This window comes from Sardina pilchardus, chromosome 11 (assembly GCF_963854185.1).
Source record: "Sardina pilchardus chromosome 11, fSarPil1.1, whole genome shotgun sequence".
Taxonomy (NCBI): Eukaryota; Metazoa; Chordata; class Actinopteri; order Clupeiformes; family Clupeidae; genus Sardina; species Sardina pilchardus.
The window spans coordinates 22674319-22698952 of record NC_085004.1 but is presented as its reverse complement, the minus strand read 5'-3'; the positions used below and the strand labels follow the sequence as shown (position 1 = coordinate 22698952).

The window sequence follows — 24634 nt, the reverse complement described above, 5'->3', positions numbered from 1 at the left end:
TATGCCATTACGTAGAGAGCTAGCTCACCAAAGAGGGATAAACTAAATGTTAAATTAGGTCTACTGTTAACACATTTTTAAGAAATACATGTACAGTAATAGTCCGCTACTGCATTCAAGGTAACTCACAGTAAAATGATATTAGAATTATTTCAACATTAATCCTATTTAATGGCTTTCTCTATAGAGTATGTATTGTGGTCCATATGAAGGTATAACACATGATTTTGGATTGGTCTTCATATTTAGGTGGCTATTATCTAACTTTGGATAATGTCAGTGTACGAGAGTGTTCACTTATTCTTCATTGCTATGCTGGGTTGCTTGTGCCACTTTTGGAGAGGGTTGTAGATCTATGATAAGCTTAGAAGACAATGTTAAGTCAATGTTAGGCTTACAAGACAATGTTACTTTCTTTTTTTTATTTGGTGAAAACATTTAATTTATGCTATACATACTGTATGCCAATGTTATGTTGTGTTTATAAGGCAGATTTATTCAGTTTTTATATTTGGGAATAACCACACGTTTGAATATAATAGCCCACCTATGCCTTAACGCTGTTGTAAATATTGTGATATTTGAAGTGTTTACTACTTCAGTAGTCATTTTTTCTTGAAAATGTCACGACACGCACGCCACTTCAGTGGCACAATTAAAGCACATACTGTACAGTGACTAGAGCTAGACACATTCAATTGAATTTCATCTCTGAGCGAGATGACCAAAGCCTCACAAAGCCAGCAATGGGTGAATCACACTAAGTGGAACATTTAAGGGGAAGGACAGAAGATACAGCTGATCGTTGAACTTCAGATAAAGTGCAATGTACGCACTACGCAGGTTTAATGTATGACTAGTGGCAGCTAGACCGGTCTGAATCACAGTTCAGATAAAAAGCTTTTTATAGCTGTGCACTTTGTAAGCTTGGAACACCTTGTTCATAATTGCATTACAGTGAAAATCCAACCACGTCAAGTGGACAGTATTTGAACATTAGGAAAGACAGATGTTCCACCAAGTGTGATTATCAAACGTGTTCCAAAAGCCTACCTTCTATGCAGTTGATATAAAGACGGACATCAAAACAGATTTCAGGCAATGTGTCCAGTATTAGGTCTGTTGTCCTTGCAGCCTGCCTTGATATGCTATGAAACTCTGACTTGAGGCTTAATCAGGTGAAAATCAAACTTTTCCCAAGTGTGAGGCTTCAGGGACAGGAGGTTTGGTTTCCTGAAACTACCATCATAATTAAATGTGCTTCTACTCTTATTTATGACAAGCCCCAATATCTATCACATTTGAATCGCCATCAGTACCAGTACCCAATGGCTTGTTTTTTTTATACTATATTCTGGATCTGTAACAATAGCGGGTTGCTGTTACAAGTGAAATTGGTGGGGCTACCAAGGTCTGCCAAACTTGCAATACCTGCTGCATACATGCACTTTTTGAGTGCTGTATTCTGGATCACAATTAAGTCATGGCAGCTGATGACAAAGGCCTGCAAGCTGAGTCTAAAGGAAATTATTTTGGAAATGTACTGATTACAGCTTCCCCTCAAAGTCTATTGAAGTTCAGATAGAGATCTTATAATGTGAAAGAACCAAACAGTCAACACATCCTCTGCTAAAACACGGTGCATTCACACAACAAAGTTGCTGTGAAGGCCTATTATAATGTCAGTAGCCTACATGTTTCCTAAAATACCCTTGAATACAAAAAACAAGCATGTCGATCGATTATTAAGTGTGTGGTTTCAACGCAATCTACCATCATTATTTCTTATCAAGCAGGCGAACTGGTGAGACAAAATGTGTGCCTTGCACAGGGTAGCCTACTGTGCCAGAATATCATGTAACAACTTGAAGGCTATCATTGTTCAACATGTCACCAAACTTGCCTGAGAGAGAGAAACAAGCCATCAGTCTCCAAATAAAACAAGTGCAGCGAATCACTAGCAAGAAAAAAAAACATTTCATGCCAGTAAAGCTCTTATGGTTCCAGAGCTGTGCCCCATTCCAGACACCGCGTCTTAAAAAAGAAAAAAAAAAAAAAAAAAAAACGGAACAGCGCCTAAACACGTAGTGGCCAAAAACATACTACATGTAGGCCTCCACCTGTAATGGTTTACGACATCGGTCTCTTACAGATGTACTCTTCTACCTAAATTAACTTTAGTCTAACTGTGTCTAAATTGGTTGATGGATTACTTGTGATTAACTGTTCAATCAGTTGAGTTTAACTTGGCATGTACCTGTTGTCAAATACAGAACAGGACATTTGTTTCTCCACATTTTAGTGTTGTTTAATCCCATTAAAAGTGTGCGTGTGTATTGGTGTGTATGCATGGAGACGAAGTGTTTCAGGCAAAGTAACATCCCATCGGTTGCAACGCCCATGGAATACACCTCTGGCGTTAATTAGGTCTGTTCAGCAACAGAGAAAGCATTCATAACTTCACACGTGTGGATTTAAATATATGCCCTGATTTACTTGTGGTCAAATAAAAAGACATTTGCCTCAGTTAAACTGAAAGAGTGAGCAATAGTCATACTAACCCATTCTATGTGTGAAGCTCTACGCCTACTTAACCAAAAGGTGGCACTCTTGAGTTTCCATAGGGGAGAAGGATTCGTCTATTCACAGTCAAAAAGGTTGAGAAGCAAGAAAGAAGCAAGGATACGTTTATCTTAATTTGGACACGTTAAATGTAACACTTATAAACAGACTCAGTCTCAGCACCAAATATTGTTTGCATTGAAAAAGAAAATGAATGTCCAACTTTTATTCTATAAGCGCTTACAGTGTGTAGGGTATCCTATGTGTTCCGTTCCCTGTGAAAACAAAGTAGACTTACATGCATTCTAAATATCATCTTTACTGTTGTTAGACAAAACTGTCTTAACTGTAGGTAAATACAGTTCTTCATACTACAGAGCACAAACATGACTTGCCATTGGGGTTCAGTCTGATGCGCAGAAATACCCGATCGCATTAAAATGAGTAGACTTGGATACAATTATAAGAAGCTTTTTTTCCAAATGAACGTTGTAAAACACTGTATGTCTACAAACTAACAAATTAAATGTAGGCTATTTAGGATAATGTATCCGTCCAAAGAAAGCGAGTGGATCAAGTCTACCGGCATGTATGTGAATGAGCATAACGTGCGTTAACGATACAGAAAAAAGGAGTTTATGTTTTAATGCTTTCATTTTTTGGGGAAAAGGTGCACGAAACAGTTAAGAGTTCGAGGTTCAGCTGACAGTCAGCTGATAACCTCTGACAGTTGAGAAAAGTTTTGTTTCTATAGCCGACAAAAAATGCTAATTAGCTGCCGGTTTGAGTGAGCCTATTGGCTCGTTGGTCGAGTCAATTTCCCTGACGTCAACCCAGCTATAAAACTCAGCAATGCTTTTAAACTCATCTGCTTCGTGATCCTTTTAAAATTCTCTTACGAGCCCGGGCAATTTCATTGTTCAAGCCTGCATTTAGCATAATTCAAACAACTCTCAACTCTACCAGTCTACGGTATGCTCTCTTGAAATGTTAAATGTTTGAAATACAAAGCCGCCGAAATTCTTCTGAAAAGCAAGGAAAACGATTTCTGCACGTTGAGCTCCGATGCATCTGTGCATTACACTCTGCACAGGAAAACTACTAGTTGAGAGTTAGGACCGCGTCGCCGGAAAGCCCTGAAAAGCTTTTTTTTTCTTACTAAAGAGATATACATTTAACAACATCAAGCTGGCTCACACTCTTCCAAACCAGACCAGTTTGACAGCTGCTCTTCACCCCCTTTGGAGGACTGTCAACAGCAAGAGGATGGCATCAGAACTGGCAATGAGCAACTCCGACCTGCCCACCAGTCCCCTGGCCATGGAATATGTTAATGACTTCGATCTGATGAAGTTTGAAGTGAAAAAGGAGCCGGTGGAGCCCGATCGCAGCATCAACCAGTGTAGCCGCATGATCGCCGGGGGATCCTTGTCTTCCACCCCGATGAGCACGCCTTGCAGCTCGGTTCCCCCTTCTCCAAGCTTCTCGGCGCCCAGTCCGGGCTCGGGGAGCGAGCAGAAGGCACACTTGGAGGATTTCTACTGGATGACCAGTTATCAGCAGCAGTTGAACCCGGAGGCTCTGGGCTTCAGCCCCGAAGACGCAGTAGAGGCGCTGATTAACAGCAGTCACCAGCTTCAGACATTCGATGGCTATACTAGAGGGCAGCAGTTTGCCGGCGCAGCCGGGGGAGGAGGCACCATGGCCGGGGAAGAGATGGGATCAGCCGCCGCGGTGGTCTCCGCAGTTATCGCTGCTGCAGCCGCACAGAACGGAGGTCCACACCACCACCACCACCACCATCACAATGCGGGGCACCATCAAGCGCCGGGAGTCTCGAACAACTCCGGGGGAAACCACCAGCACATGCATTTGGATGACCGGTTTTCGGATGACCAGCTGGTGACCATGTCGGTGCGAGAGCTCAACCGGCAGCTACGGGGGGTCAGCAAGGAAGAAGTAATCCGGCTCAAACAAAAGAGGAGAACCCTCAAAAATAGAGGCTATGCCCAGTCCTGTCGCTACAAGCGTGTCCAGCAGCGGCACGTCCTGGAGGGAGAGAAGACCCAGCTCATTCAGCAAGTTGAACACCTCAAACAAGAGATCTCCAGGCTGGTCCGGGAGAGGGATGCCTACAAGGAAAAATACGAGAAGCTCATCAGCAATGGCTTCAGAGAAAACGGATCCAGCAGTGACAACAATCCTTCCTCTCCGGAGTTTTTCATGTGAGTCTACGTCTAATAATAAGAAAAGAGATACAAGCCGAGCTTGTCAGTGCCCCATGTAAAAGTTTTTCATGTGAAATATTTTTTCTTTTGGGGTTTATTAGACAAAGACAAATCGGTATTGCCAACTTTCAAACATTTTCTTTTTTTTGGTTTTCTGACAACCAAGGCTCGATCAAGCCTGTCAATCTGACTTTCATACGATTTTTGGGGGGCTTGACATAGAAAGATCGAACTTGTCATCAATAATTATGAACTTCATTTTGGAGCGTGCTCTGAAACCTGCCATCTTCGTATTTTTTTTTATTACCATGCCTATTGTTTTTAAAGCATTTTGCCGAGCTCTTCAGTTTTCATCGATGTTCATTTGGCTTGCAGTGCTTTTGAATAAGATTGTCATATTTTTTAAGCGAACTTGACATTTTTTGTGTGTGCATGCCTAGAGATGTGTACACCACTGAAGCTCATCAGTTTGCCCTCAGAGGTGCTTGCCAAACCGCTGTAATTACCTTCTGTATTAAGTTTTTTTTTTGGCCTTTTACTTTTTTATCTGCCAAAGTAAGAAGACCGCGAGCCTGCCATTTTCACCCCATCACCATCTCATGCGTTATGCTTGCTATTTTATGTTAAGCAGCAATATTTTACATAAGACACAATATATTGTTTGTATAAAAAGAGACTGTGTTATTGGACTTCCCTGCATGCTGGACATGTACGGTTTTCTTTCGTTATTTTTTGTGCTTGTAAACTTTTCATGGATGAGTCCAGCATGGCATTCATATATTTCTTTTATCGCCGAGTCACTTTTTTGGAATACAGCAAAAAAGTGAATGGACAACTACCACCCCCTTCCCTGAAAAAAAAAAACCGTGATGACTTGCACGAACATCGGCACCATTTCCATACGGCCCCATGCACTGATGCATTCCTGTTGAAAGTTGGCGGACTGGAGTCAATGTTGCGGGCTGGGGGTGGGGAAGGAACTCATCGTTTCCAAATGGAACCAATCCCTCTTCGGGACTAAACTGTCTGTTGCTTAAAGCGGTTTGTTTATTTAATACATACCCCATTCTTGTGCATTGGATAACTCTGGAATGAAAGACTGATGTTTAAACATATAATTTAAGTATATAGTTTTATTATCTGTAAGCCTAAAAAGTGAAGGTTGTTATGCCAGAGGCTGATAAACAAAAGAAATGTCATGGCCTGATCAGGTTTAAGAAAGTTGTAGGATTTGTGTGGTCCTATGCACTAAATATGTTATTGGTGTTTAGAGATGGGAGGCATTCAAGTTTGTATCAAAAGCGGGATTTACATGGGCGGAAACTGAGTTTTTGCAGCATGTGCTTGCAATTAAAAGAGAAGTGTGACAGATGCAGTCCTTGTTATCGCTTACCACTGTCTGTATTTAAAAACCAAAGTATTAAACGAGGAGAACCTTAACATGGATTACCATCCATTCAAAAATGAGTTATGTAAAGACCTGAAGTATTTTGGACTGAGTTGCACTAAAATTGCCTGCAATCATATATTACAAAATGGAATCTATCTAGAACGCTAATTCTAAAAGCAGTTTCATGGCATTGCTGGAGAATTTAACGATATTAGTTGTCCTATCACACACGACTAGTTTCTTTTTGTCTTAAATTCATTATTTACATGGCAATAATATAATAATCAATAATGTCTGGACATTGTTTATAGTCAGGGATTGACACCCTGCCTGAGATATGGTGGAATACCATTCATCAGTAAATTTTATAAAAGTATGTTAATTAAACTTTCCTCATATATTTTGCTGTGCAAAATTATTTCATTCACTAACCATATGTGATGTTCATATGTGCTTATTTTCATTTCATACAATTATATAATATGCAATAAAAAAAACAATTTGGGCTCAATTAAGTCTTCCGTCTCTCTTGGTATGGATCGAGTACGCAGCACTTATTATATGTTGAATAATCAAAATAACTAGTCATTGAACCCAAATACAATACTTAACGGGATAAGGGATTTTCATAAACACCTTGTCTTAGACCTGTTTTGTAGTGATGATGTGAAATTCAGTGCGTAAAGGGAGACGGGTACATAGAGAGACAACGGCGGGCTTTGTCAGTGACAGGACATGTTTTGAAACTTTGTGCTACCAGGAAATGCTTAAACAAACGTAGATACTACATATTCCGTCATGATCAACACTGCACGTGCCTTTCCACTTCAGTGACAGGTTGGTAGACAACCGCTAAACGTAACCTATAATCTTGTTGTACAGCTTGCAGTTACGTCTACTCAAGACATAACTATCACGATAAGGGCAAAGGGATAACGTGCAGACCATCCTTCAAAGGGTTGTTATTATCTTACATCAGACAATACCTTTGCCGATATGATCCTAAAGGTAAACCAATCATACTGTATCAATTGTAATGTCAACATTTTGCAGTAATCCGCATGGAATGCTGCGAATCTGATACCGCCTGTTAACTAACAAATATTGCATCAGGCACCTGTTAGTCGAAAAAGTTAATGTGGAATCCTTAGCTCAATTGGAGTTGTTGTCCTGAAATGAATGTAAATAGGCCTATATGGAGTATTCAAAGTTCTGAGCTGATAGGAAGACTTCAGTTACAACTTTATATCAGTTTAAAGAGTAGCCCCTTATGCAAATCAACTATGGGCTCTTAGTGTGGTACATACAGTAGCCTCTGACTACAGGAGTTATAGTTGTTTTCTCTGAATTAAATCATCTAAAGTTTTCATATCTTAGGGACAGTTATTGTAATTTTGCTAATCATTAAGGTTAACATACTCAGGTCATGTTTGGGATCATATCATAGCATTGAAGTAGGATACAAGGGTGCTCTTTTAAACCTGTGGATATACAGTATGTTAAATATTTTGTCTTTTAGCTTGGTGTCATAGGAGATGTTGAAGCTTACATTTGACGGAAGTGAATATTAATGTGATTCATAGTGTCATGCAAGTGTGGCTTGTATATGATCTTTGTTTATGTTAGAGTAGACATATGAAGCATTGGATAATGGAGTTACGAGTATGACAATATGTTTATAATGTAGAAAGAGAGAAATTGTGCACACAATATGAGACTAGTTTTATTTTAATGTGATGATGTTACAATAATTGAAGTACTAGTATATTTTCCTGTTTATTGAATGGCACAGGTTTTTGAATGATTTCTTAAAATGAACACCTTTCCCACGACTACACAATTTCTAGGTAACAAGTTGTTTCTGGAACATTGTGGTCAAGCACAGAGGGTAGTCATGTAACCCATTCAAGACCATGCCCAAGATGTAGTGTTCTCTGAGAGGACCTGGACCCAAACCCTGGAAAGAATGACTCTTCTGAGTCAATCACATACAGTACAGTACACCAAGACTGCCCTCTTCTCAATACTTCCCTACAGAAAAATAGGTAGCCTACAGAAATAGTTTCACAGTGTGCAACATGCGGGGTTTAGGATGCAAAAGAGCAGGGCAGTGCACACTATCATTTTCCTATCAAACAATGTACTAACCTGCTGCTCTCGTGCTGCCTTTTGAATCTTACACGATCGCCAAAAGGTGCCTACAGAAAACGTCACTTAAAGAGATTTAGAGAAAAGGTATACATGTAGAGAGGGAAGCAGCGAGACAGTGGCTTCAGCTTTGACAGAATGAAATGATTTTCCTGATGATTAATCTCTCAAAAAGGAGCCAGCTTGTGCAATGTAAAAATGATAAATCACGAGGGGGGGTGGGGGGTGGATCACTGCAGCTGTGCCAGGCTTAGCTCTTAGCATGCACGCAAGCGGCGATTTATGACAGAGCCATGCTCTAGCTTACTTACACTGAGGAAACTGCTCAATTTATCTAATTACATATGTCTTTCAGGGGGGTAAGGTAAGATGCCTTCTGTGAAATGTAGAAAGGCTTCCGCCATGCCATTTCCTCTCTTTTGGCACGGATGAGGTAGAAAGATACTGACCTGATTCATTTTTGGTTAAATAATCGCATGTGTTTAGTTCGCCAATGTATCCCTTTGTGCAGTCCTAGAATGCCTAAAAAAAATCTGCACATAAAATAGACAAGCACCTTTTCCTATATTGTGTGTGTGAATACACAGTTGAATTCCACTGCAATACTACAATTGCAATGTACAGCAAATACGCAACTAAAGACAAGCACACTGACCGACAACCCTTTAAATATTCAGAGAAAATATAATAATTAGCAAAAAAAAATAAAAAATGCATTCATGGCTTTTTTCCCCATCCCCTCATTCATTCTACACCTGTGTGTTCTTGTCAAAGTGATGTATGTGTTGGCGGTGTGTGGGAGCCCATGCATGGTGATGAGAGGGTGGGCTTTTCGGCCAGCGCAGGTCTGCAAAGGGAGGTGTGTGTGTGGGGGTCAGTGGGAGAGTAGGAGGGCCGATCACGGAGCCGCTACACTGATCCACGCCCTCTTGGGACGCCGCACTCATTTCCTGTGTAGATCCTTAAGAGAAACATGTGTGTGTGTGTGTGTGTGTGTGTGTGTGTGTGCGCCCCCCCCCCCCCCCCCCCACACACACACACTCACACACTCACACACTCACACACATACACATACACACTTGCTGCTGTCCACAACGCACCTCATCTCTTACTGGCATGCTGGGCAGCTCTCTCTCTCTCTCTCTCTCTCTATTTCACTCTCCCTCTTTCTTTCACTGCACGTGTTTCTCTTTCTTTCACTTGTTCTCTCTCTCTCTCTCTCTCTCTCTCTCTCTATTTCCTCAGTGCTTTTCCTGCATCAGAATGAATCATTGCAGGTCCATCTGTATTTATCTGAGTAAATTAACCGCAACTGCATTAATTCCAGTCGGTAAGAGACAAAACCCATCAATGCCAAGATGAAAACTATTTTACATTAACATTAAGCCAAGAGTGATGCACAATAGGCCAAACGTTATATCCTCCAAACATTTGGTATAGGTTAAATATTGTTTTTTGAGAAACACAGTTGATGAGAGCCTAAGTACACAACTACATGTAGAGGTCAGGCATATCCCTTAGGGACGCTAGGCCAACTGGCCTGGTTTTTGCTTATTAAATGATTTATCAAAACCATTTTTATTAGTTTTCCAACACGGTGTAAGAATATGTATATTTTGGTAGAGAGAATTTTGAGAAGCAAACTGTACACCTAAAAATAGGGTTTTATGAGTTTATGAGGGACAGTTTATTTATTTTTTTACTTATTTAACTTGTATGAAAAAATGCCTGGTATGTTTTATTTTAGTCAGTCCACAAGATTATCAATAACATTTCAATGAGCAAAATTAAAGTTTTACTTTATCATGATAATAACAATAATAATGATAATAATAATAATAATAATAATGCAAATATTGGATATTTCAGCTTAAATGTACAATGGAGAGGGAAACCTAGAATGTGTTAGTGAATAATGTTTGAGAGGGCAGAAAAAGAAAGGTGGCAATGAGAGAGAGAGGAAAGAGAGAGAGAGAGAGAGAGAGAGAGTGTGTGTGTGTGAACGAGGGAGTGTGTGTCTGTGTGTAGGAGGGCAGTTTCCAAATTTCTCCTTTTATCTAACGAACCTGTCTTGGCTGCTGAAGGTCACAGTGAGAAAGGCAGCATCATTCACCTTAAATCAGAGAATGAAAGCTTGCCCTCCCCCAGGGGTGAAATGTGAATTGTAGATCAATTAAGACACATTTATTTCAGTGAGAAATACTTTCTCTTTCTCTCCGTCTCGCTTTTTCTATTCGTCTGTATCTTTTTTCCCTTTTGTATGTTTTTGTATGTTTCTCTCTCTCTCTCTTTCTCTCTCTCTCTCTGCTCTGAAGTCACCTAGTGCTCCACACAGATATTCAGACAAAATCCCCGTCTCCTATTAAAGGTGTTGTCCTTGAGAGCTGTCTGGCTCCAGGTTATGTTGATAATGAGGTGCACAATACTCTTAGGAGTAATTTTATATGACTGCAATTGTACCCAAAGCAAGAGTGTAGTGACTTCTATGAATCTAATACTGGCTCCCCTCAGCTTTGCCTTAGATGGGCAACCGGGACCCACCAGTTACTCATAAAAAAAACCTGCTTTACAAAGGAATTTCAAAGAGACATTTTTGTTTAGAATGGATTATTCATTTGGCCTTTTTTGTGACTGCCATATTATTTTACAGTACGTTAACAATCCAAAAATGCATCACATAGGTTAGTCTCTTTTACATGCAGAGTTTTTAGGTTTTTCAAAAGAAAGGTTTCGAGAGTTTGGGCAGGAAGAACCCAGTGACACTGGTGATTTCACATGTCTGTACTCACTCAGCCTCTGCATCAGTGGATTTGAAAGAGATGATTTTAGGTGGCTCTGGTGTGGATAGTTTTCTCTCCCTCTCTATCCCTCTCTCTTTGTTTCCCTTTACCTCTCTCTCTCTCTCTCTCTCTCTTTCTTTCTCTCTGCCCTCATGTACGGCCGGCTACGTAGGATGCTAACGCTCACGGTGACTGTCTCTGCCCCTATACGTTCCCTCCATCATCTCCAGCAGCCGACCGCCGCTTTCCTGGAGTCGCTAAAATTGAGTTATGTGGCATTTATTTGAAAACCCAATAATTTTAGATTTTTTTTTTTTCCATAGAGGGTGGAGGTGAAGTATTTCCCTAGACTGGCTTCTTTTCCTGGCCTTTCACAAACAGAGAAGGAGAGAGAGAGAGAGAGGGAGGCGGGAGAGATCGCAGGGAATGCACTGAAATAAGCAACACCACAAAAGTGAGAATAGTTAGGTTGAGGAGATGGGCATTTTCTCATCTCAGCATCGACTCTTTTACGAGGGCCACCATATAAGGACATTAATTATAATCCATGCATCGTAAAAATCACGGGGTGCTGCACCTCGCAGATTGCTAGTTGACCCTTTGATGTTTGAAAATGGGCCTAAAAGTAAGTCATATGGTTTATTATTTCAACAGATCACACCAATTTATTGAACACATGAATTAATTAAATGTTTTTTTCCACCCTCCTATTAAACATTCTTGCCAGCTCTCGAGCAGGTTGCGAAGACAGTATTTGGAGGGCAGTGTGAATAACTGTAGTCTGTCATGGGTGCCCTAAGAGACAATACAGTCTGTGCTGCCCTGTTCTGCCTCTTCACTCCACTCCGCTCCTCTCTTCTCTAGCGGGGTGTTCATTTCAGGAGGGCAAGACAATGGCTCTCTTACATCTGAATTCTAATGAGGCCAAAAAGGTGATTCAATGCAAACAATACCTCTCCGTTTGTACTCTCTGTCTTCCTCTCTCCCTCCCTCTTTTCCTCTCTCTCTCTCTCTCTCTCCCCCTTACTCTCTCACTTTACTCTTGTCTCACTCTCTCTCTCTCTTTCTCTCTCTCTCTGTCTCTCATCACTCCTCAAGTCAAACAGACATTGATCTCTCAACTGAAGAAGGTGACCTACAACACCTCTAAAGTCTTAATCTTTTTCAAGTGTCGGGACTGTTTCTGGAGGGCAGAGCTCTGAGAGTAGTATCATATCTGGAGGAGGGCACTTGAGAGAGTGAGGGCCTGCGAAGGAGACTTTGCTGCCATTGCTGACCACAAAAATGAACCTGAGCACGTGTCTAGGCAGGACAGACTGCACATGTGTGATGTAGAGGTTTGTTTGTGGTATGTATGTGTCTCTGTGTGTTTACAATAACTGTGTCTGGCTGTGTGTGTGTGTGTGTGTGTGTGTGTACTCCGTATGAATCTGTATGTAGATTGTGTGATGTAGGAGTGCTTCTTTTTATGAGAAGTGAAGTTAAATAGCTGTAGTCTGATTGACTGAAATTAGAGCTGACCATGCTGTTAGATATAGTTCAGCGTACTGGTCACTGCTTAGTATGTGTGTGTGTGTGTGTGTGTGTGTGTGTGTGTGTGTGTGTGTGTGCGTGTGTGTGTGCGTGTGCGTGTGTGTGTGTGTGTGTGTCAGTCTGTCTGTCTGTCTGTCTGTCAAAAAAGATGTCAATATGATAATACTTCTCAACAGGGAGTATAAAAAATCCCACAACACACACACACACACACACTCACACACACACACACACACACACACACTCACTAACACATACAATTTTTGCATTTTAGTATTTGTATATATACATACTGTATATGTATTTCATTATTCACAATGACTGCAAAAATCATTTGATCAGTATTTTTGCCATTAAATAATACATTCATTTTGCATAAGTAAGTGAGTATTTTATGCGTGTGTGTGTGTGTGTGTGTGTATTTATTGGTGTTTTATGTTTGAGATTTTGACAGTGGTTTCATACTGTGGTGTTTCTTATCAGGTCGTCTCGGAAGTTTCTTCACCTGTGACCAGAGAGCCTGCTCCTTCCTCACCCCGCCCTTGCAGACTGAGGTACCCTCACACCCCCTCACACACCCTGACATCTCATGCCCGTCGCTCTTACACACTGCACTGATATATTATTATTATTATTATTATTATTATTATTATTATGATCATTATTTTATTATTATTATTATTGTTATTATTATTTGGATATTATTATTATTATCATTTGAATATTATTATGCAATTATACACACATAATATATACATAACTGCGTTTAGAAAATGTGTGTTATACATGGTGTTATACATGGCAGTGTGTGCTTTCTGAAATAGGTTTTGTGAGTAGGATGTGAAATATCTGAAATTTAATTATATGTACAGTAGCACTTGCGAAGAATCTGTTTATTTGTGCATCATTTTCTTGCAATATCCTCAACTTGATCTCCTATAATGCAACACAGACGTCTGTGATCATCTCAAATCAGTGGCCCGGCCCTGAAGACAACTCAGTGGAATGTTTATCGCGAGAGCTTTTTTGCTGTTGCAGTAATTGGCTCCCTGATTGTACTCTTCCCTACTCCGATCTGCGCGGCGTTAGAGTGGATTCATTTGCGGAGACAGAGCTCTATAACGTTCCATCTGTTTGCTTCGGGGCCTTCTAAGTGGCACCGCCCTTCTCCCCTGACGCAGGAGGTGAAGGCTCTGACTAAACTCAGGAGTTCACAGCACCTTTTTTAATCCACCGACGACGAGGCAAAGTCAAGCCCTCTCCGCGCTGTGTGTGACTCACTGTGTGCAAAAACGAATCTCGGGTTTCGCTGAGCAGCCGACTGCAACTCAGGTGATCTGCATAAGAGTTCGGAGGAGCCGGTGTATAACTGCACCAGAGCGCCAGCTGGACTAATGCTTTCTGGCAGCGCCGAAATAGAGGATTCTGGGATCATAATTGACTTGGAAGTGTGAGGGGTGCTGTGCTGTGCGTAGCAGTCCCTCTGGCTTTTTTAAAAAAGAGAGTTAGAAAATAACTAAACATGATACAGGAGATTTTGTCTGATCAAGCAGCAGTAGAAGAAAAACAAACAGCAAAAAAAGAGCCACCCCCATATTTGCTTCACATGTTCAGGGAAAGTGTTTCATTTGAGTTGGCTCTCTGGACGAGCATTATTTTGTATTAATAAACTGCACCTGAAAAGAAAGGAAGGTGGGGGAGGGGAGAGGTACTGTAGAGGGATGTGTGTGTGTGTGTGTGTGTGTGTGTGTCGGGGGGACTCCTGTTGTATCACCTTCCCAGGGGCAGTTTGCTACTCTGCTCGGTTATGATAGATTCTTGCGAAGACTGTGTGGAAACGAGCGGGGGGGATCATCTCCACCGGGGGGCTGAGGCCAGCGCTCTGTCACAGGGCCCGTGGCGTGAGGTCTCTGGCAGCAGTGACATCTCACTCTGTTCCGGGCTTCAGCCCAAGTCACCCACCCTGCCTCTCTCTCCACCCCCCCCCCATCTCCTCTCGCTCCCCCCCCCTGCCCCTCTCCTGGGTTTGGGCCCTTTGCCACAGCGTGAGGGATTGGCCCTGGTTGATAGGTAATAATGTACAGTGAGTAAGGCTACTGTCTGTCCACTGTGGTTTCCTCCCTCTTCCCCCCTCAACTCCTCACTCCCACTCCCAACCCCACCCCACAACACAATTAATTTAACACAAGGGGTTCGCCGCTCGAAACCGCTCGCAACAAAGTCAAAGTGTCGAAAGCGCTGTTTACGTTGTGTGTGTGTGTGTGGGGGGGGGGGTTTGTCTCAGGGGCTGAGCCAGGGCTCGGCTGGATCCATAATTTGGCGCGGGGGTGCGTCGCTCGTCCCCGCACATGGCTCATGGAACGCCCTGGAGGGGACGGTCCACCGGCTGCAGTGGACTCGGGAGGTCCGGCGGTCCACTTGTGCGGGTTCTGACCTCTGCGTTATCCACCCCTTTACTGTAGAGGTGGCTTGATGATACAGCCTCGTCTCACAAAAAGCTGCATCATATCAACTACTGCTAATGAGAGTAAGCACTCTACTGAAGCATCTTTAGCTTCTATGAGCTCAGTCAATGATACATCCATTACAGATGCTCTCACTTAGCGTAGAACAATTAAAAGAAAAGAAAAAAAAACCCTGCATACAATAGAGACCTCCATAATGATTACGCCGCTGCTATATGGCCTGGCGATGCTATCGAAGCTATTGTTTCCCCTATACGGTGCTGCGAGATTCACCCTATTGTCTTTGAGTGGAGCGCGGATATAGCCGTAACTGGCGCAAGTCCAGCTTCACTTAACTCTAGTAAAAGGAAAAGCATACGTGTGTGTGTGTGTGTGTGTGCCTGTATGTGTGTGTGAGTGTGTGTGTGTTGGTGTGTGTGTCTGAAGGTGGGGTGGGGTGGCGGCAGCGAGAGACAAAAGCTGTCAGCGGAGGCAAGGACAAATCAGCTGTAGATGAAGTCTTTTAAGTGCTGTTATTCCTGTCAGTCCTCGGCCGTGGTGAATTAGGTGCCCTTTGCGCCGCGTGAGGGGGCAGCGCATATAAACAACCCGCCGACCGACCGCCCGACCGAGTGAATGAGTGAGTGAGAGAGAGAGGGATGGAGGGAGGGATGAAGGGAGGGATGGAGGGAGAGAGGGAGCGTGCGGTGGTGTGGTGCGTATGAGTGGAAAAACATAAGGACGGATGTCTTAGTCAGCGTCATAAATCTGCATCCTATTGCATCCCTCCCTCCATATACTCACACACACACAGACACATACAGTATGTGCACGCGCTCACACACACACACACACACACACACATACACACTTGTCCACCCAGCCTTCCTTCACACTCTGCTGTGTGTGTGTGTGTGTGTGTGTGTGTGTGTGTGTGCTCTGCATGTGTGTGTGTGTGTGTGTGTTCTGCATATAGCTCTCTGACCAGACGATGCCTCCTTTCACACAGGCCCGATGGCAGTCTTTTTTTTCCCCCTTGTTGTTTATTTGTGTCACCGGTCCTTACCGGCGGCCATGTTGATTTTATGCAAATCCATGCATATGAGGGTGTGAGGGCGCGTGATGAGTAGTCTCCCCACGTCTGGACCTGCCTGTCCGGTGGAGTGATTGAGAAGGATCGGGCCCCGGCCCTGCCCAGTCTGTCCTTGTGCGAGGGGAGACAGTTTGTCCCGAGGCTTCCTCACTGAGCTTTCTGCTCAGTCACGGCCCAAACACAGCCAGTTGACACCTGTGTTTACTTATAACTACTTTCACTCAATAAAATAGAAAAGTTCCAGAATTTGGGGTGGATGAGTGGATGGTGTGGGGTGGTGTATGTGTGTGTGTGTGTGTGTGTGTGTGTGTGTGTGTGTGTGTGTATGTGTGTGTGTGTGTGTGTGTGAGGGGGGGGGGGGGTTGGGGGGGTGCTCTGAAGGTCAGGGGGGCGAGGCTGACATTAGAGCATGGCTCCCACCGGAGACCTCCCATGTGCCACACACACACACCCACCCACCTTTTCCTGGCGTCCCTTTTCGGCCCTTTTCCCCTCTCTCGCCCCACGAGGCGTACTGTAGGTGGCTGATGTGCCTGAGGGCTGCCCCTACCTCCACCGTGCCAGGGGCCTTAGTTCAAATAGCAGAAAGGGCTTTGGGGATCTTTGTGTGTGTGGAGGTGTTTGTGTGTCTCTGTGTTTGTGTGTGTGTGTGTGCGTGTGTGCGTGTGTGCGTGTGTGTGTGTGTGCGTGTGTGCGTGTATGCGTGTGTGTGTGTGTGTGCGTGTGTGTGTGTGTATGTGTGTGTGTGTGCACGTGTGTGTGTGTGTGTGTGTGTGTAGAGGAGCGAGCAGAGGAGCAGAGAAAGTGCTGACAAAGAGTGCTCCCAAATTACATCAGGAAGAGAGGAGAGGAGAGGAGAGGAGAGAAGAGGAGAGGAGAGGAGAGGGAGAGAAGAGGAGAGAAGAGGAGAGGAGAGGAGAGGAGAAGGGAACGGGGGAAGAGGAGGAAGGTAGAGAGCCAGTTGGGTTTCGGCCCGGGAGAGAACCCACATGTGAGGAAGAGAGGGATGCATCTGAGTGTTGGGCAGTGCTCAGTGTGGGCAGCTTTACTCATTTGATGAGAGTTGAATGTGTGACCCACAGCGCGACTTCTCTCACCCACGATGATGTGACCTTGTAACGGTATGAGGTGGCGGCGGGTCAGAGTTGCTGACACAGTGTCATCTCCCAAAACAACACGCCTCCAGTCCATGGCCACTTCTGCATTTCCTGTAATGCCTCTTTTTCTCGAGAAAAAAAAAACATCAAAAGAAGAAAAAGAGGCCGTCCTGGTTGCAGATAGTGTCCGTTAACGGCTCCTGTGTCTCCTCGTCTGCGCTCGGTTTGCAAGGAAGCCGCCGCTTCCCACAGATGAAATCGATACTGATTGACCTGTCCTGCAGAGTAACCTGAACGGTCCGGCCCAGGAGCCGAAATACCTTCGCTGCCCCTGTCCTTTTTGCCTCGCGCGTGGGAAGGGGAGGGGAGGGGAGGGGAGGTGACCGATGCGGTAGGAGAACATGCTACAGCCACCTCCGTCCGTGGGGCTAATGGCGTTGTGTCGTACATGCGTGCGAATGTGTTATTTGTTTGTGTGTGTGTGTGTGTGTGTGTGTGTATCCCCAGGACAGAGTGACCCCAAGGGAGGGGGTTGGGCTCCGTCTCTCTCCCCCCATCCTCCTCTGTTCTTTTCCACCTGCTGCTGGAGGGGGTGGTGGTGGTGGTGGTTGTGTGGGTGGTGTTGCTGGTGGTGATGGGGCTGAAGAGGGTGCAGCAGAAACAAGAGACTCAGGCGGTGAGGTGGCTATATTTAGCGGCGCGGCGCGGCGGCTCAAGACTCCGCGGGCCGAGCCTTAAGGTTAAAAATATAGATATCCATGTACAGCCGCGTGGTAGCGTCCAGTGGAGAACATCATCCTCCATGAATCAGGCTCCCTTTCTTTCCCAGGAGCACGGCCCCCTCCACGCTCTCACAGGAAGGCCGCCGGTGTTTGTTTGTTGCATTAGTGCGCAGGGGCCTACTGCCAGAGTCATTTCCAGAACGTTGTGGCCGTTGTGGGGCTTCCGCTTCTGAGAGACCGCTCTGAAAGTGCTTTGTAAAGGTCAAGTGTTCACCAGTTAAAGCAATCATAGACAATCTCGTGCTGGTTCTTTTTTCACTGAAGCCAAGGGTATATAAACAGGGGGGGAAAAAAGAACATAATGAAATTTGATCATAGGTTATGGACGAATATGAGTCTATTCCATTTGGAATGGTGCTTTAGTTTTTAACAGCATAATGACAGCTTGAACTGCCATTGTTGAGTAAAGTTAATAACTCACCTTTTTACTTGTGATATTGCCCAGCACAAGAATATTAAATTATAGAAATTATATATATGTTTCGGTGAGAACTTTTACGAGTCTTTAAGAGTGTAAGATTTAGCTTTCAGCTCGTGGGCTTAGTTCCACTTTGCTAATTATTTTTCGTAGCTGAGATCTCAGCATGGGTCTTCTCTATAGCCCCGATAGCCCTGAATCAGCCAAATACGCTGTCTGTCTGTGCCAGTGTGTGAATGCAGATTGTGTGTGTCTCTCTCTCTCTCTGTGTGTGTGTGTGTGTGTGTGTGTGTGTGTGTGTGTGTGTGTGTGTGTGTGGATGTGTGGGTGGGTGGGTGTGTGCGTGTGTGGGTGTGCGTGTGTGTGTGCGTATTCGTATGTGCATGCTTGCACCAGTGTATGTCTTTAGGGAGCATTACTGCTTGCATACATTGGTATATGTGTATATATGTGTGCATGTGTGTGTGTGTGTGTGTGTGTGTGTGTGTGTGTGTGTGTGTGTGTGTGTGTGTGTGTGTGTGTGTGTGAGAGAGAGAGAGAGAGAGAGAGAGAGAGAGTGTGTGTATGAGAGAGTCACTTTGCGAAAGAGTGCCTGTATTGTAGAAGAATGCCCAGTCTGCACTATCTTTGTCCTTGTGGTGTTCCAAAATAATTCATAAAATGATGCTGTGAGTTTTACCTTTAAATGAGGAACAGCTGTTAATGTCTCAGGAGTAATTGTGCAATATTTCATTTTCCAAATGCATTGTCATTTGATATTGGACTGTAGAATAATGCAGTACACATGATCTGCAACAGTAGCATGATAATACTGACCTTAGACCATTTCGGTATTACAGTAAGTAAAAAGTTTGTAAGTATTTATTAGATTCTTTGCTTTGAAGTGGGCATTTTTGTTTTGATCACATAAGAGGCAATTTCAATAGAATTCAAGTTAAATATGTCTGCACTGTAATTAAGATTTTTTTTCTCTCTCTCTCTCATTTTCGAAAGCTTCTCTGCCCTGGCATGAAATGATTAAAAGAAATGAGGAAAAATTCATAATTCAGCACCATGTGGTCATACTTTGTTATTCTCTTTTTTAAAGTATCCTTAGGTATCGCCTCTTTAAGAAAAAACACAGTTCTGCACACAGGCACTGCAGGAACACTAACACAGCCCCATAGTTGCTGATCAGCACTATTTAGTGAAATGTATTCTGGGAAGAGCACCCATCTCCGTCTCCTCGGGCGCACCCCCAGGCCTTGCCTCCCCCCTCTCTCTTCTTCCCTCTCGCCCTCTCTCTCTCTCTCGCTCTCTCTTCCCTCTCTCTGCTGCAGAGGCTCCTCTTCTCCATTTGCTTGTTAGTATTATTCTGTGTGTCTAATTAAACTTAGCCTCCGATAAAGTCGCTCCCCGTTATGAGCTGGTTAATGCTGTCGAGAACAGAGGCTGCCTCTGTGCTCCTCCAGAGATGGCTCTTAAAAAAAAGAAGGTGGAGAAGAAGAAGAAGAAGGGGGAAAAAAGAAAGCGAAAAAACCCCGGCGCAGACGACACGCTGGCTTTTGTTGTGCTGTTTATTTTCGTCTTTCCGTCTCGTCCCGCCCCGTCTCACCTCCCTGCTCTCCTCCGTCACCCCGCCCCGTGTGCCCCCCCCCCCCCCCCCCCCCCCCCCCAAAAAAAAGAAAAAATAAAAATTGGGAGGCTCCGTGCCAACTCCCACTGTTCACCGTTGGGTCATTAAAAAAAAAAGGAGCTCTGGTCTTGCCTGTAACGCATGCAGCAGGGAAGCTGGAGCAGTGTGCCTTTCCACTCTCCAGTGCCAGGTTTGCAGAGTTCTTACAGGCCCTGTGAATGTCTGACCACCACTTAGCATGGACAGTGTCTACGACAGGCTGCAGTATTCATTTAGCTGGCAAATCAGATGTGGTGAGTTTGAAGTCCGGTCCGTGTTGTTTTCAGTCAAAATATATAGTAGCCATTAATTCATGCAGTTATACTTTAGGTAATCTTTGCATAAGTAATTTATCGGAGCACAGGAACATTTCATTAGCCTATTTTAAATTAGTTTAGACAGACAGGATATTGTTTTACAATTTTATGTTTCCAAATTGCAACGCTAGTCCTCCCTGAGACTTCACCTTCAAACAGCACACCTTCCCTGGTTACCTTGATGAATGACCTCACAGGCGCAAAAGTGCTGAAGTTTCCACTTGTGCTGTCTGTTTGTGGCGCGGACATATTCATTTCCAACCCAGCAGCCAGCCACAGAGAGAGGAAATTCAACTGGCCAACATTTCCTTCTTCCATCCCCTCTCTCCCTTAAAACTTTCACTTATTTAAATACTTTATGGATTTATTAATTTTAGCAAAATGGTAGTTTATCCTGTATTTATTAATAAACTCTATTTTAATGAGTAAATATCTATATTTTAATGGACATATACATGCAATCTTACAGTACATCAGGTGACATATGTTGAGATAAAAAATCAGATTTGTATAACATAACACAACACAACACAACTAACAGGAAATATAAGTTAGAACAGAATGGAAAACATGTAGAAAAGCTCCATATTCTCTCTCCACCCCCCATCCAACCAAAAAAAAAGAAAAAAAAAAGTCTTATTTACGGTTATGGTGGCCGGCACAGTGCATGGTATTGCCATATGATTTAGCATGCTCCCCCATGCCGAAAGCACTAGGCCTGTATGGCGTTGCGTGTTGTTGGATCTAAAGTGCTCGCAAGAAAGAGAGCAGGGCTGTTGTTGTCGTGTCGATGCCATTTGTCTCGTACTAACATGTGGTTTAAAGCCTCGATGCATCAATGCGCCCCGCTCGAGCCATACATAACTGGAGGGGGGCAAAGAGCCCTCAACACTGAGCTATTGCCACACATAAAAGGATTGTGTCCACAGCTTTATGTCTAAGTGCACATTACTTACAACCCACACTTAATGCTCCGGGCACCAACATATATATATTTTAATAACTGCAAACATAATGGCCCCACAAAACCAAGATCTAACTCTTTCCCTCTTTCTCTTTCTTTCTTTCTTTCTTTCTTTCTTTCTTTCTTTCTTTCTTTCTTTCTTTCTCTCTTTCTTTCTTTCTCTCACCCTTGTTGCTCTTGAGTTGGAGCATGCATGTTTTCCCTGTCCTCATAGCCCATGTTTACGTTTTAATGGACTGTGATTCTGCTCTGTGATTGGGGGGGTGGGAAAGAAAAGATGAAGCAAATGTTGAATTGATTGAATTCAACCGTTAGCAGCTCGCCAACCATCTCATACAATACTTTAATAAAACACAATTTCACATTGTTTCCTAAGTGTTTTTAGGGATAAACCAGGCCTCGTTACATATCAGTTTGCACTTATGCACAATACCATTTTTCCTCTTTTCGAATGATATCCACAGTTTCATCGCTTAGCCAATATAGCAGGGGAATTTTAGTTTCCCTTGGCTCAACTCATACTGACACTATTTTGTATCAAATTAATAAATGCCTCGCCTCGGTGGAGCCAAAATTGTAATGCTAGCATTCCATAGATTTAAAGCACACATTGCTTTGTAATACACTAAATTAAGTCATTTTTTCCCCTCTATATGTCGCTTAATATATTTTTTGTGTGGCTCGAGTCATAAAATCAATACATGTATAAAATGAGCAGCGGGGTCTACAGTAAAGGGGCTGAATGTTTTAACCTCTGGAGAGTCGAGGCAGCCAGGTCAGCTTTTAAATGACACGGCGTGGCAGAGACAGGGGTGAGAAGCTGATGGTAATAGACAGACACACAGACAGAGTGGAAAAGAGAGAGAGAGTGAGAGAGAGAGAGAGAGAGAGAGAGAGAGAGAGAGAGGAGAAAAAAAGCACAGCGGCTGCCCTTATGACAGGATAGTGGCTTCGCTCTGCGCGAGTGACAACTCTACAAATGAGTGGCGTCTCCGTGGAGATGTGACATTACTGCTCGGGGGGCGCTGGAGACGAGTCTCGGCGGAACACTGACGGCCTGGCGCCCGGCGCCCGTGACAGCTGTGCAGTGCACTTGCCCCGCTACTGAACTCGCCGCTCTTAAGCCCCGATACCTCTCTCCTCTGGAGCCGCAGGACCACAGTGGACTCGGGCCAAGGGGCCAGCGCCTACATCCGTCATCCTCTCACAGCGCCCGGCCTACGTGTGATGCCTCACTCTGTCCACGTGTGTGTGTGTGTGTGTGTGTGTGTGTGTGTGTGTGGTGTGTGTGTAGGTATCCTGTGTCCTGTGCCTGTGTGTGTGGGAGTGTGTGTGTCTTGTGCCGGTGCGTGTGTACAGTATGTGTGCCTATGTGCGTGTGTGTGTGTGTGTGTGTGTGTGTGTGTGTGGCGTGCGTGCGTGCGTGCGTGCGTGCGTGCGTGCGTGCGTGCGTGCGTGCGTGCGTGCGTGCGTGCGTGCGTGCGTGCGTGCGTGCGTGCGTGCGCGTGCGCGTGTGTGTGTGTGTGTGTGTGGGAATATGTGTGTGTGTGTGTGGGTGTGTGTGAGCACAGAGAGGCAGCCAAGCGAGCCCGGTGGCAGCAGTGCTGTAATTGCCCTAATCAAAGGTCTTAATCAGAGATTAGTGTTTGCTCTGCAGTCCCACACTAAAACAGCAGCTGGTAACGACAAGTGGCTGGACCGGGGAGGGGAGGGGGGTACATGACCTCTATCCCACTCCCCCACACCCCCTCCTCCCTAATGCTGCAGCCGTGCTGGATGTGCTCCATGTTGAGGAGGTTAGGGAAATGAGAGCGAGCCCCAGGAGGGTGATGAGAATGGGGGAAGAGAGATAGCCTAGTGAGGGAGGAACAAGAGTTGTGTCAGGACACTCTGTGTTGATTTAACTTACATGATGCTTTAAGTTGCACAGCTGTACAGAGTGGAGTTAAGTTATGCTTATTGTTGAGTTATAATTAAAGATGCAAGCGTGTTATTCTGACATTGCTAATTTCAGTCTTTCTGAGATGTTTCACCTGATGATAGTAGGTGGGTTTTTCCACAGTGATGTGGCTTGTTGTCGCTTTTGAGTTATGTTTTGGTTATATGTATATTATTTCACAGTTACATTTTCACAACACACTTACTTTATTCCCTTAGAGGAGCATTTTATTTCTGTCACTCGTGCGATAAAGACAGTGGATATGTCGGTCTGCTAAAGCAACACGCTGCAAATATGACAGTGGACTTTGAGAGAAGACTACATGGTGAGGTCTGAACGAGTGATACGGCAGGATGAAGAGAGTGAGTTGAGGGGGGGGGGTGCTTGAACAGAGAAGAAGGAGGAGGAGGAGGAGAGAGAGGGAGAGAGAGGGAGAGAGAGCGGGAGAAGGAGACGGAGGGAGGGAATATATGAGAAGGAGAACAGCGGGAGCTTTGGAGCCTGTGTGTCTGCTTCTTGCGTTTTCCAGTCCAGACATAACTGGTGTGTTTACAAGGCTCAGTGGCTCTTACTGTTAAATTATTGGAGTGGAGTGGAGGGGAGGAGAGGGTGGTCGAGTGAGGAGAGGAGGAGGAGGGTTTGAATAGTTCCCTTCTCTCCTTGTTCCATAGTTATGGTTAACCAGCAAAAAAAAAAGAATGCTCTTTCTGTGTTTAATTACAGACTATGGTAGCTGTCACCCTGCAAAGAGACCATTCCTTGCTGGATCGTAGTTTTAAAATAAGAACAAGACAAAGAAAGGGGGTGGAGGTGGGGGGTGGACGACAAGCATCTACATACAAAAAAAAAAAAAAAAAAAAATGCATGAATTTGTATGAAGCGGTGAGCAGTTCAGTGTTTGCAAGTTTGAGAGAAAGCTTAAAAGGTTTTGTGCAGTAAGGCCCAGTAGGATGCACAGGGAGGATGGATCCTCTGCGCTGTGTTTCTGAGGCTGATCTCATGCTGTTTGCCCTGGGGGGGTCATCACTCAACCCCCAGGGCAGTAAAGGTATCCAGGTATCCAGGTATCCTGCGTAAAAGCCCCATCCCTGCTTGCTCATTGCTCCGCTCAGCCGCGAGGATCGACTTATCCGCTCTCCTGCACGCTGGAATACGCACAACAAATGCACTCACTCTCTTTTACACACACATACACACACACACACACACACACACACCAGGGGGAAAAAAAGAAAATGTCTTACTGAGTGGAATAATAATGATAATAATAATAATAAATAAAAAA

At 44.1% G+C, this 24634-nt stretch overlaps 2 protein-coding genes across 2 annotated transcripts in view; both read left to right on the top strand.

Moving 5' to 3' along the window:
- Positions 1-24634, top strand: part of syt9a (synaptotagmin IXa) — a 221032-nt gene that overhangs the window by 157329 nt on the left and 39069 nt on the right. The window lies entirely within an intron of this gene.
- mafa (MAF bZIP transcription factor a) overlaps positions 3432-24634 on the top strand; it is a 97167-nt gene continuing 75964 nt past the window's right edge. Inside the window, exons 1-2 of the mRNA XM_062549282.1 lie at positions 3432-4787; positions 13125-13195. Of these exons, the coding sequence (XP_062405266.1) occupies positions 3829-4787; positions 13125-13152 (987 nt within the window). The 5' untranslated portion in view covers positions 3432-3828 and the 3' untranslated portion in view covers positions 13153-13195. The remainder of the gene's footprint in view (positions 4788-13124; positions 13196-24634) is intronic.